Source organism: Histomonas meleagridis (assembly GCF_020186115.1).
Source record: "Histomonas meleagridis strain 2922-C6/04-10x chromosome Unknown contig_204, whole genome shotgun sequence".
Taxonomy (NCBI): domain Eukaryota; phylum Parabasalia; order Tritrichomonadida; family Dientamoebidae; genus Histomonas; species Histomonas meleagridis.
Window position 1 is genome coordinate 116,544 of NW_027150808.1, and position 13,758 is coordinate 130,301.

At 29.7% G+C, this 13,758-nt stretch overlaps 3 protein-coding genes across 3 annotated transcripts; 2 read left to right on the top strand and 1 right to left on the bottom strand.

Moving 5' to 3' along the window:
• Positions 1-119: 119 nt before the first annotated feature.
• Positions 120-452, top strand: GO595_003485 (uncharacterized protein; the record flags this gene model as incomplete). Its single annotated transcript, XM_067916510.1, has 1 exon — positions 120-452. One exon carries the CDS (start codon positions 120-122, stop codon positions 450-452), a length of 333 nt encoding a protein of 110 aa, XP_067776342.1.
• Positions 453-5,505: 5,053 nt separating this feature from the next.
• Positions 5,506-6,396, top strand: GO595_003486 (geranylgeranyl transferase type-2 subunit beta; the record flags this gene model as incomplete). Its single annotated transcript, XM_067916512.1, has 1 exon — positions 5,506-6,396. One exon carries the CDS (start codon positions 5,506-5,508, stop codon positions 6,394-6,396), a length of 891 nt encoding a protein of 296 aa, XP_067776343.1.
• A 4,751-nt stretch (positions 6,397-11,147) lies between these two features.
• On the bottom strand, positions 11,148-13,577 carry GO595_003487 (Phosphatidylinositol 3- and 4-kinase family protein; the record flags this gene model as incomplete). The annotated part of the gene is made up of 1 exon (XM_067916513.1): positions 11,148-13,577. The coding sequence occupies one exon, from the start codon at positions 13,575-13,577 to the stop codon at positions 11,148-11,150; it is 2,430 nt and encodes an 809-aa protein (XP_067776344.1).
• Positions 13,578-13,758: the final 181 nt, after the last annotated feature.

Sequence of the window (13,758 nt, forward strand, 5' to 3'; positions counted from 1 at the left end):
TAATACACAAGGATTTTTCAATCAAATTCCCCCTAATGACAGCGCTCATAAAAATCAAGTTATTCAAGATGTTACTTCAATTGTAAATACAACAGCAGATGATGTACATAGAAAAATAGATGGTATCAAAAAAGAAAGAGAAAGAAGAGAAAGAGAAGAGAGAGAAAGAAGAGAAAGAATGGAAAGAGAAGAGAGAGAAAGAAGAGAAAGAATGGAAAGAGAAGAGAGAGAAAGAAGAGAAAGAATGGAAAGAGAAGAGAGAGAAAGAAAGGCAAGAAGAGAAAAAGAAGAGAGAGAAAGAAGAGAAAGAATGGAAAGAGAAGAGAGAGAAAGAAAGGCAAGAGAGGCAAGAGAAGCAGCAGAAAGAGAAAGAAAGGCAAGAGAAGAAAGAGAGAGAATTGAAAGAGAAAGAAGAGAAATCAGAGTTGGCGACAGAGTTAGGGTCAGAGTAGGAGCAAAAGTTTATGGTCAAAACTATCACTGGGATAACTGGGTGTATAATGCAGTTTTTGTGGTTGGAGAAATTAATGGTAACAGAGCAGTTATTTATCACAATGGCGGCTGTACTGGTGCAATCAACAAAAACGATCTCTACAAAGCTTAAAATCCAACTAAAAGACATTTAAATCATTTCAACAATAATTTTGGTAAGAAATATTTAATATGATTAACAATTTATTATTGATTTGTAACGAGCAGATTAAATAAATATAATCACTTGAAGTGTTTTACGCATAAGCTTCTAATAAATTCAAAGAATCATTTTATATGTCTAATGAAAGAAATGTTGAAAAGTATTTTTTTATTTATATAAAAAATTCTTAACGTGCATCTTCCCAATATGTCGCATTCTTTCTCTGCATTAAAAAGAGCTAATTCTGTGTCAAGTATTTCTAAAGGCACGAACCAAAGCTCGCCAAGTAGAAGAACAGCTCTTTTAAGGGAAAGAGTAAATCAAAAATATAAAAACCAAATTGAAGATTCCATTTCACCAAAAAGATCAAAGATGATACCAATCATTCGTTCAAAAACAAATGAACAGTTTTGGGATCAAGATGGGAAACTTATTTCTCAAATAGAAACTCATCTCCCATCAATGCAATCTAAAAATGATTTACCTACACATAGCTCTTTATGTTCTAGAGAAAACAAAAAATATCTCCAAAATAAGAAAATTGATCCAATATGGAAAAGGTCTAATCCTGACAAACAACCCAACAAATCAATTTCTTCGCGCGGTGAGAGTTTGTCTTCTACTAGAAGATCCATATCTACACGATCAACACGAACCTCGTTCCAAGATTTCCTTAATCGTCAAGAAAAAAGCACCACACATAAAAACGATGCTCACCAAATGAATGAAAATTTCCAAACTGAACCGATTCACCTTCGTTTTATTGACAAACGGAGCGAAGAAATTGCCAAAAATTCAATTTATAAAACTAAATCCAAACGCAAAACCGAAGGCAAAAAGCAAATTGCATTTAAACAGGATGTGCCGTTAACTCGAGATCATAAACCTAAAAGAAGCAAAAGCGTTGAACCAAAACAAAAAACAAAAAAAATTGAATTTAATGATCAAGAAAATAAAAATTTAAATGTAACAAAAACCAAAACTCAAAAAAATGAAAAAAGAATAAGTGCAAAAACAGAATAAATTTTTGCTCGAAAAAAGATCTGAAATTTCAATTTGGTTATTTGAATTTCGTTGTAATTATATAAAAATTGCGTGTATAAAATATTTTTTTAATTTTGTGATATTTTAATGAAAAATGACACATTACTATCATTGTTTCACACATCATTTTTATATCCATTGGTCCCGGTCTTCCAACACGAGTTCATTTTTTTCCTGATTTACTTCATCTGATCTCATATCTCTTCCAGTTGAATTTTTAGTTTCGAATTTTATCGCTGTTTATTCGCTGGTAATTCGCTGTTACTTTTCTTTGATTTCTTCACAAGAAATATGCCAATTCCCATAATCAGCAAAACTGCAATTATTGTGCCGCAGATAATACCTATTAAAGCCTTTTGAGAAATACCATTTTCAACATGATTTATGATGTCGATAATTGTGAAGAAATTCGAATAAAAATTTTAATAAAAATTATGTAACTTCGAATAACGAGTCACAATATATTCATAATAAATTAAATCTGTTCTGACATATATACAACTAACTCCAATTAAAGTCAAAACATATGTGTAAGAATATGAACCAGAAATTGTAACAGTTTCAGTAATGGAATATGAATTCGTAAGCAAAAGTTTCAGCGTTACATTCGAAGGTAATAATGTATTCGACTTCGTGAATGTGTATGAGTATGTGTTCGATTGTTTGAACGATTGCGTTGGTGGGAGACATTCATCAATGACTGTTCCTTTACTGACATTTATACAGCAGAATGTTTGGCAGTTATATGAATCTGTTTGGTAACATTTTTCTTTTGCTTTAGCCAAAATATTAACAGTTTGTTGATCATCAAATGTGTTGAAACTTTTGTTGTTAACAAGATGAATAAATGAAAAAGAACTTGCAGTAGTAAACACAAAATTACATTGGTTTTCAATTTGATTTTGTTGGTGATGGAAATGCAAATTTTTATTAAAAACAAATGTAAAAACTGTTGTACTAATCAAAATGACAAGAATAAAAGCTTGAATTATTGATGCTCCTAAAATAATATGATGAGGTTTGATAAAGTACTTCAAAATTGCTGTTCTGTTTGGGAATTATGTAAATTATTTAATACACCACTTATATTAATATTAACATCTTATGGAGGTCATTTATAAATCGTAAAATTACTTCTTGAGCAAAAAGGTAATTCGGGGAATATTTAATATTTTTAAAAAATTTTATTATTATGAATTGTTTTATCAAAATCATTTTTGAAGTTTTTTTTAATAATAAAACCAAAGTAGAATAATACTTACATTTATTTATTCTGTAGGGGCTTATAAGCGTTCATTATTTTCGGTTTTGAAGGAGCAAAACTTTGTGGAATTCTTAAAATATTTTCGATATTTTCCTCATCATCTTCGAAATGTTCAATTATTCCCGAATCCTTTGGTGCATTTGAACATTCATCCAACAATTCATTTTGTTCTTTAATTTTTGAGTAATGTAATCTCGATTTAACATTCCATTTTTTTCTTGGATTATTGACGATATTTACATCGAAACCATTTTGCCTTAAAGCTTGTTGTCTAATTCTTGAGAAATACATTTCTTTTGTATCCTCACTAACAACAGCATAAAAATATGTTTTATTTTGTCCTTGCTTCGGCCTTAAAAAATGGCTGATTCTTCTTATCTCAATATCAGCAGAACTAAAATGTGATGAAATTTGGATTAAAACATTACCTGTAGGAAAATCAAATGACTTATCTGCAACTCGTGAAATAAACAAGCAATTAACGGTCGGAGAGCTTGTAAACTTGTCAATATGTCTTTGAAGTTCACTTTTTAACGTTTTGCCAGTAATTAACGGTCGTTCTATGTTGAGTTCGTCTAATTTCTTATGATATAAATCAAGAACAAATGGAACATCAGAATAAACGATGATTTTGTCTTTCCTTTCTTCATGATATTTAATTAATCTTTCAACGGTACGAAATTTATTTGGATTAAGCATTGATAATATACGCTTTTTCAGGATTAAATTTGATTTGAGATATGACCCATAAAACATATTCGCCATAGTACAGTATACTTCGAAGCAATTAACTTGAGGAAATAGCCCTTCTTTTATAAGATTAGAAAATGTTGTCGAATATATTTGTGAGCCTATAAGTGATTCAAAGTCAACAACAGATAAATCTGATTTAAGACGAGTCGGTGTCAATCCAATTTTAGTTTTGATTTTCACAATGTCAAAAATACAAATTGATTTCTGTGAAAAAAAACATTGGATGTTATCAAGTAGAGCCAGCCCCCATTGAACAGATGCAAGTTGGCCACTTAATCCATGTTTTTTATGATTCCGCATAAAATCATAATATGTGATAATTAAAATATATGGGTCATCAGGATATTCTATGACTATATTTGGAGAATATTTAATGAGTAAATTCGGGCTAATGTTAGTACGGTATTGTAATTCTTTATACCAATAATTCAAATCTTTTTTTGTTTCGCAAAAAATAAGCGTGGAAACTTTCATTGTGCATAAAATGGATATACCAACAATGGTTTTACCTGTTCCATATGGTAAAACAATGAAGCCATTTTTCGCAAATCCATCTTTAAATGTGTTAACTATAGCACTTTGTTGATATGACATTAACTTAAATTCATGAGCAAGTTCAATGTCAAGTTTTGAGTTCATAGTTACAAAATCAAACTCTTCAATAAATGGAATTTTTAGGTTTTGACGTAATTCTTTTTTGACATTTTCAACATTGGTCGAATCGACTTCAAATCTACGAATTATTGAGTTTTGAGAATCAAAAGAAGTAATACCAATACCAGATATCAGAAATGGAAGAATAGTTTGGTCTCGTATCTCAAAGTAATCTTTGTTTGGATCTTTCTCGGGTATAAATGCTGAAAGTGTTGAACGAAGATATTCGAAAATGGGATTTTCTGAACATTGAATGAAAAATCTATCATTACTTTCAATAATTATAATATTGCCCGCTGTTCCAGAAGTACTTGTGATCATTGTTTTTAGATCGTCTGCTATTGGAATTCGACTAAATAATTCGAGAGTCCGAATTATTGTTTCTTCTGTTATTTCATTGGAGAGTGCATGTAAAATCGAATGAGGAGTGATTTGAAACTCGTGAATGTATTGAGAATCTGTGAGTTGTTCTGCAATTTGTTGAACAAAATCATTTGCTTGTTTAAAAAATGGGGAAAATGTTTCTAAAAAAATATGTCCATCTGGGAAAACAAGGAGAGGTCGATTGCTATCCTGCACATCCAACCCTATAAAATTGTATTGCTGAGATTTTGGATAAAATGGAGATAATATACCGCCGGTAAAATTTTCTTGATTTTCTTTAAAACCTGGTTTTCTTTTCTTCCTTGCTTTCCTTTCTATTGTGCTTGCATCTAATGTTACATATTGATGCAAGCCAGACATAAGTTTCGATGTACGTTTATAAAAGAAGGCCGTTTAAAAATAAGATCTTTTTTTCAAGAAAATAATCGGAACATTCATATAAAATATCAATCATTGAAGCAAATCCACATCCTACTTGTTTAATATTGTTCACTTGAGTATATTTAAATTTAATTCCAAATTTTTTAATTATTTACATTTATTTGGGAATCATAGATATACAAACCTTATCATGGCATGATTGTTTATTATCAAGCAAATTAATGAAAAAGAGCTTTAAATGCACAGAAGCTGATACAAAACATTTTATATGTCACTTTTGACGGTTTTGTTCAAACGAAAACGGTTTTTTAAAATGGGCACTGTTTTACTCAAAGAGAAGCACATTAATTTTCTTCTAAAGTTATTAAATGACAAGGATTCACTCGAACAAATGAAGACCTACCCAATTCGTACAAATACTTATTACTGGGGACTTTCAGCTCTTTATCTTCTTGGCGGAATTGACAAAGTCAACAAAGAAGAAATAGTTGACTACATAGTCAGCTGCCAAACACCTGAAGGAGGAATTGCAGGCAATGTTGGAAATGATCCACACATTCATCAAACCTTATCAGGGATCCAAGTATTAATTTTATTTGATTGTCTTGATCGCATTGATTCCGACAAAGTAGTCTCATGGGTCAAGACATTACAACTTGAAGATGGTTCATTTATGGGTGATAAATGGGGAGAAGTTGATACACGATTTTCATATTGTGCATTAGCCAGTCTTGCATTATTAGGACATTTAGATGCCGTCAATGTTGACAAAGCTGTTGAATGGCTTATCAAATGCCAAAATTTCGATGGAGGATTTGGTGTAGTTGAAGGTTGTGAGTCACATGCAGGCCAAGTACTTACAGTCCTTACATCCCTTTCGATCTGTAACGCAATCGACAAAATAGACCACGAATCTCTCGGGTTTTGGCTTTCAGAAAGACAAGATCCAAAGGGCGGTTTTAACGGTCGCCCTGAGAAGCTTCCCGATGTTTGCTACTCGTGGTGGGTTGGCGCGTCAATAGCAATGATTGGGAAGCAGAAATGGGTCGACGCCGACAAATTGCAGGAATTCGTGCTTTCTTCACAAGATGCTGAAGATGGTGGAATCGGTGATCGCCCTGGAAACTTTGCAGACCCATTCCATACGTTCCTTGGCATTGCTGGGCTTTCGTTGTTTGATAAACTTAAGGAATATGGAGTTCCAAAGATGGATCCAGTATACGCGCTTCCGGTTGAAGTTGTAGAAAGGCATTTTGCAAAGTTAAAATCAAAGAATCAGTAATAAAGTTTAACATATTTAATATTAAGTTCTGTTAAATGTTTTTCTTGTGTTCCAATGTTTGTAACATGTTAATGGTAAAACATTTATTTTTCATTATCTTTAACATTTTTAAAATTGAATTTCATAACAACTTTTCACGCTCCAAAATATTTAAATCCATTAATAGCTTTATTATATTTATCATTACCGAATAATTATTCTAATTCTATTACCAAATTCTTTATCAATTTTTATGTTTTTCATTTGATTTAAAATTTTTTTGTAAATAATAATGAAAACTATGTCTTAAAACATATGGTCAAATGGAACTCTATATTTTTCATGATGAAAGGTGGTAGATCAAATTGACCTGCAATTCCATGGAGAGTACCAATTGATGAAATAATTTCTTCTGAGTTATTAAGAGAGAAATTTAATTCAATTTGTAAATCGTAAACACGTTGTGGTGCTTGAATCATAACGTTTTTAGTTCCTGCATAAAAAGAAATACCTGAAAATAAATAACCTGGAAGTGGCTCTATTTGTCCATTCTTTGTTTTATTTATGTATACAATATTATCAATGATATTCATTAAATCTGGTTCATTATAGACAAGAAAAGGTGAGTTTTCTAAAACCTTCTTTGAAGATAATGAATTTTTACATTTTGCAATAAATTTTTTGGGAATTTTTACATTTTCTGATTTTTGTGAAAAATTAGAATAAACTAAAAATCCATCACATTCAAAAAAATATGATGCCTGATTTTGATCACTTAAGAGGTTAAAACTCAGTATTGTAAAGTACATTAAAGAAAACATCGAAAATATTTCAGAAGCAGAAAGGAAAAAACGATATTGACACCTCAATGCAAAGTCAAAAACTTTTTGAATTGTTTGTGTGCTCTTCGAATTGAAAGCTTACAACCGTCATTTTTCCCCTTGGCCGAGAGGTGAATTTTTGACGGTTGAAATCTTTAACGTGGAATATAAACTATTCAATAATGATCATCCGGGGGTGCCCCAAAAACGATGCATCGTTGTTGCAACAGCCATTGAAAAAAGTGTTTTTCGATCATTTAACATAGAAAAAATGGGATGCGGTTATTTAACCCAACACAAAATTTGTGGCTCACCTCACATCAATAAATGAGCTCATACAGTAGTAGTATCACGAGTTATACTTCTGATAGTTCTGATACTGACTCTTTTAGTGAATCAGAAATATATAAAAATGCCGCCATTGACATTTATTTAATTTATTTGAAGATTATTTTGATCATTTAATATATTTTTTCTTTATATGATCCTCCCTTAATAAATGCTGTTAAACTTAAAAACTTAAACAAAATTAAAGAGCTTCTTGAGGATAAAGGAATTGACATTAATGCTAAAGATATTTAAACACTTTATTTAAAGATCAAATTAAAAATTTGATAATTCAAAACTATATTTGGAAATTATTTAAATTATTTAAAACAGCACTTATGTGGGCAGCTGAAACATATCGCTATCAAATTACTCAATTACTTCTTGACCAAGAAGGAATTGACATTAATGCCAAAGATATGAATTTCAAACATTTAATATTTTTTTCAAAAATTTCATATATCATTTTTAGATTTGGAATTTCTTATAAGATAATATGTTAGCCATTCATCATGCAATCAAAAATGGAAATATACAATCTTTCGATGCACTTATGAAAAAAAAAGGATTTGATGTAAATGCTAAAGATGTTTCTTCAATACATTTGAAATTTACTGTTTTAATTTAATGTTTATAAATTATATTTGGAATTCATTAAAATTATTTAATACATGTCTTATGTATGCTGCAGAACAAGATTCATTTTCCTTTATTTCAGATCTCCTTAAAGAAGATAATATTGATCTAAATGCAAAGAATATTTATTTGATAGTATTAAAATTCATTTTAATGATTTGATATTTGGTAATCATTTTTGGAATTTATTCATTGTTTTCTTAACAGCTCTAATGTTTATAGCTAAAAGCGGGAACAATTTGAATTTATCTACTTTCTTTCGTACAAATAAAAGAGTTGATACGGAAACCAAAGACATTTTTTAATTTAATTTAAAATATATTTTTATTATTTAATATATCAAAATAAAATTCGGTGTTTTTTTATAATATTTAAAACTGCTGTTATGCATGCACTAGAAAGTGATCATCCAAATTTTGCTGAAAAAATTAAAAGTGAGATTGAAAGGCATAATTTTGATTTTTGTTTCAATATTTTCTTGTTTTTATAGATTATTTAAACAACATTTCATTGATGCATGCGAAAATTCGAAATTAGATGAAGTTAAATCATTTCTTGAAAGGAATGACGTTGATGTCAATTGTGAGTTTGTTTATTTAATTAATTTTTTGGTATTTTATTATATTATTTAAGACACCATTAAAAGCTGCTTGTAATTCTGGTGCTATAGATGTTGTTAAATTACTTCTTCAACAGAAAGGAATTGATGTTAATAATGCTGCCATTTGTTTAACATGTTTGATATTTAATTCAATAATTTTATATTTTAAAATAATATTTGATAATTATTTTAAATATTTTATTCACCACTGTTTATTGCAATTAAAAATAATAATATAGAATTGGTAAAATTACTTCTTGAGCATGAAGGAATTGATGTTAATATTGAAAAAGTCAAATATACTAATTTTCTATTTCAAAATAATATTTCGTATTAATTTAAAATTTTTGGGACACCATTGTTATTTGCATTTGAAAATGGTTGTAATGAAATATTTAAATTACTTCTTGAGCATAAAGACATCAACATCCATGTTACAGCTATTAATTTATAATGTTTTCAATTTGCTTTGATTATTTTTTATTTCAATATTATATTTGGAATTTATTTACTTTATTTAAGCCATTCATGGATTTAGTATTTGAAAAAGGCGATCCTGATTTATTATTAGCACTTGTACGAAAAGAAAATATAAATTCTGTAATTAAAGTTTTTTTATTATTATTGAAATTTGTATTAATCATTTTGGATTTAATAATATTATTTAGAAATTATTCATAATATTTTCTTTACCAATTGTTCATGCTATTGAACATGAAAAAAATGAATTTGCTAAATTACTTCTTGAACAAAAAGATTTTGATGTTAATGCACAAGATATTTATTTGTTTTATATGATATTTATATTATTAAATTAACGTTTCAATATATTATTAGGAAATTGTTTAAATTTTTTCAAACAGCGCTTATGGAAGCAGTCTTTTCTGGTAATATTGAAATGATTAAATTACTTCTTGAAAAAGACGGAATTGATGTTAATGCGCAAGATATTTATTTGCTTTATATGATATTTGTTGTAATAATTTGTGATTTCAACATAATATTTGGAAATCATTAAAATTATTTGAATCAGCACTTTTGATAGCATTATTCGATAGTGATTTTGATATAGTTAAATTACTGATTGATCATAAAGATATTAATGTCAATATTAAAAATATTTTTTTGAATGATTTGAAATTTATTTTAATAATTTAAAATTTCATAATTTTAATTGGAGTTTCTGTTTATTATTTGCAACTCCATTATTACGTGCAGCTAAAAGTGCTAAAGTTAAAGTTATTCAATTACTTACCCAAAAAGAAGGTCTTGATGTTAATGCTCAAAATATTTTTTTGTATTATTTAAGATTTCAAAAAATTATTTAAAGTTTCCAAAAATTATTCGGAAATTATTTAATTTATTTGAAACAGCACTTATCATATTAACTAAACGAGAAAAGTCAAAAGGTGTTAAGTTACTTCTCGAGCAAAAAGGAATTGATGTCAATATTCAAGATATTAAATTGTTTTATTTAATATTTATTTCAATTATTTACGATTTCAAGACAATATTTGGAAATCATGCAAATTATTTAAAACAGCACTTATGTATGCAGCTAAATTTGAGAATGCTGAAATTATTCAATTACTTCTCACTCATAAAGGAATCGATTTTAGTCTTAAAGATATAAAATTTATTTATTTAATGTTTGTTTCAATATTTTAAGGTTTTAATATATTGTTTGGAATCGATTTTAAATATTTAAAACACTAAGTGATTATCTTCCATTGACTCAAGAAGACATTAATCTTCTTTCCAAATAAAAAAATTATTTAATTGTTTACTTTGCTAAGAATAACACTAAAACAAATTAAGTAAACAATTTTAATCCAATTTATTTCATCTCTTCGAAAACTGTATAGTCATAGAAAAAGTACCTTTTTTATAGTAATTGTTATGACATTTTTAGCATTATTTATAAATGTTTATAAATGTGTTTTTATTTGTGTTTATTATATAACATTTCAATATTTATTTTATATTTTTTAAGCTACCTGAAAAATCTGATATTGTTTTGGTAACAATTTGTGCGAAGTGTTAAAAATAACAACGTTTTTAAGATGGAATGTGGTGTTATTAATGCTTCTTGATTTCACTATAAGAACTTATTTTAAGAGGTTTTTAGACAGTAAAAATTCATACCAATATGATGCTAACATACATTACTGATGACGGATTAACATAAGAAGCAATTCAATAAGTGAAATTTTATCATATCGAAAATGAACTATTGATTAAAATCATTTTTAAATCCATAAAATAAATATAACAAATTATCTCTTTTTCAGATATCAAATTCTTTTTATTTAATGCAAATCAACAAACAAAACAATATGCAAAAACGTTTTATTTGATATTTTGGTCACAATTCTACTGTTCGCATCTCATTGCGATGAAGGTGCTGTTGCAGTTATAGCCATACCGTGCACAGCCTCCCATAGTTTCTGTGCCATTGAGTTAAGTGAGTTTGAGAAAGCTTGTTTCAACACGTTAAATGCTTCTATTTCGGAACAATTCAGCTGCAAGTTATTTTCCACCTTATGTAATCTACTAAAAGGGTCTTCTTTAAAACAATTTAATGGTGCGGTAAACATCAATTCAATCAACACAAGTATCAATCTCGCCCTCTTCCTTAAGCTGTTAAACGCAGGGCCAGCCCAATTACATATCTGATCCAAGCCATCGGGCCCAATCACATCAACCATTTCTTGACTCAATTTTAACGGTGGCGTAAACGGTTTTGTCACATCACCAAGGATGTAACCGTAGTCGATGTGGAGCAAACGGCCATCCCTCGTCACGAGGATGTTGTTATCATGTCGGTCACCTATTTTAAGGACATAAGTCATCACACAATAAGCGGCTAATGACTTGGTGAACCGCTCAATCTTTTCTTGAATGGTAAAATTACAACAATTAGATTCTTCTTCAAGAAAACCTCGAATCGTCTTAGGACCAGTCTCACTATCTTTAATATCACGTATAGCCTTCGAATTTTCAACAAATTCGCAACATCCAAAAGATGCAGAAAATGCAAGAGTTGCATATGGTGTAATTAAAAGGTCTAAAGATGCATTCTTGAAAATAGTATCCATCACTCTAAACAGTTGGATGATTAATTGATCTTGTCTCATGTCATCGCCAATCTTGAATATAACTTTGAAATCAGTTCCATCGTCAATTATGAAATCTAACATTACAGGCTTTAACTTAGACTGGAAGCATCTAATATTATTCGGGTTAATTCCTACAGTAAACAATTCAGGTTTAAATGGTAATCTTGTTCTTGTAAAATGTTGAAGTTTCGAATGTTCTGGGTCTTCCAACAATAGCTTTGTTGCCTTATCCTTTACTGCTTGTGGTGTTTTACTTCCTTCTTGTGCAGCTTTAAGGAATTTTTCAACTGATTGTATCAGATTTGTTTGAAGCATTAATGACTCATGAACTTCTTCTGATACAGTTTCTAGAAGAGAATTATATAATGCGCCTATTTTCTCGTCATCCTTTTCAATAGAAGCGTTCCAATATAAGTACGACGCAAACAAAACGTCTTCTTTCGCATGACTCAATAAAATTTCGGTGAGACCGTTTGTGTATCGTTGTTTAACCGCCTGCAATATCTGTGGAATGTAAAGTTGAAGTTCTTCTCGTGGGACCTTAGAGATACATCGTACAGCAAATTCTCGTATCGGTTGTATTTCATAACGATTAGTAAAGAATTCGAGAGCATATTCGATATCAATTGTTTCAAATGTTTTTAATTCTTCTAAAACTTGATTAGCTTCATCTTCATCCCATTTAATCGAACGGAATAATGCTGGTAACAACGCTTGGTCATTAAGACATTCATGATAAAACGTACGTAAAAGATCTTTGTAAGAAGAAACATCAGCTAATGGTGGAAGTGACTTAACAAGATTAAGGCGCTCGGCTAGATTAGCATCTTTCATATACCCACTCTTGGTAAACGATTGAGAACGAGCAAGATCATGATATAGCTTCTGACACGGGTTGAAAAGTGGCGACGTGCCGATAGAATTCAAAATGAGCGGACTATAGTAAACGGTCATTGATGGGTCTTCTTGGTATGGCGAAAAGATTGTGACTTTAGCGAATTTAGAAGCGCTTGATAGCTCGATTGGTGTGAGGGGGTCAAGGAGAGCTTGGAAGAATTTTTCGGAATCAGATGGATGTAATGAAGAAACAATATCAAAGAAAGTGTCATCAATGAATTGAAAAGAAGTCTCTTTTTTGGTAACAATATGACGTAGATGCTTCTGTAGTTTGGTTTCTGGGGAATCATCAAAGGTAAGAATAAAAGGACCATTTCGAAACTTTTTCTTCATGCGAGTGAATATAGGAATAGATGATTCACCTATAAGTTTTGGATCAGAATCAAAAAGTCGGGCATAAAACTTTATGGAAAGAACTGCATTCGATGGTAATTCACGATATAAAATTGGAAGTTCAATATTGATATTCCAATTGAAAAAATGCTGCTCGCGTGAAATGAAATGAAATATAGATATAGGAGGGAATATAGGATTAACTGGTGGACCATATTGATCTGATGAAACATAAACAGGGCAGATAAGTTGATGTCCATCTGAAAGAATAGAACACTCAGCTTCACAATAGAATGGGAATGGTTCTTCAAAATCCCATTCCTCGAAAAGTGAATTTGGAACTTCGATTTCAAAATAGTCGTAAATATTGAAATTAATATTTGGAACTACGTCTACAATAAAGGCCCCAAGGTTGAATTTGAAATATTTGTTAAAATCACTTGTTTTTAGCTCTACCTTCGAAGCCATTTTTCTGTTGAACGTTTGCTTGCTTGTTTGAAAAGTGACAATAACCGAAATTGTAGTTTTACGTTTTAGGTGATATTTCTTAAGAAAGTAAAATAAATTTTCATATTTCGATATGGTTACAACAAATAATAAAGTCAAAATGAAATTTAATATATATTTCTTCCCATTCGAATTTTATTAA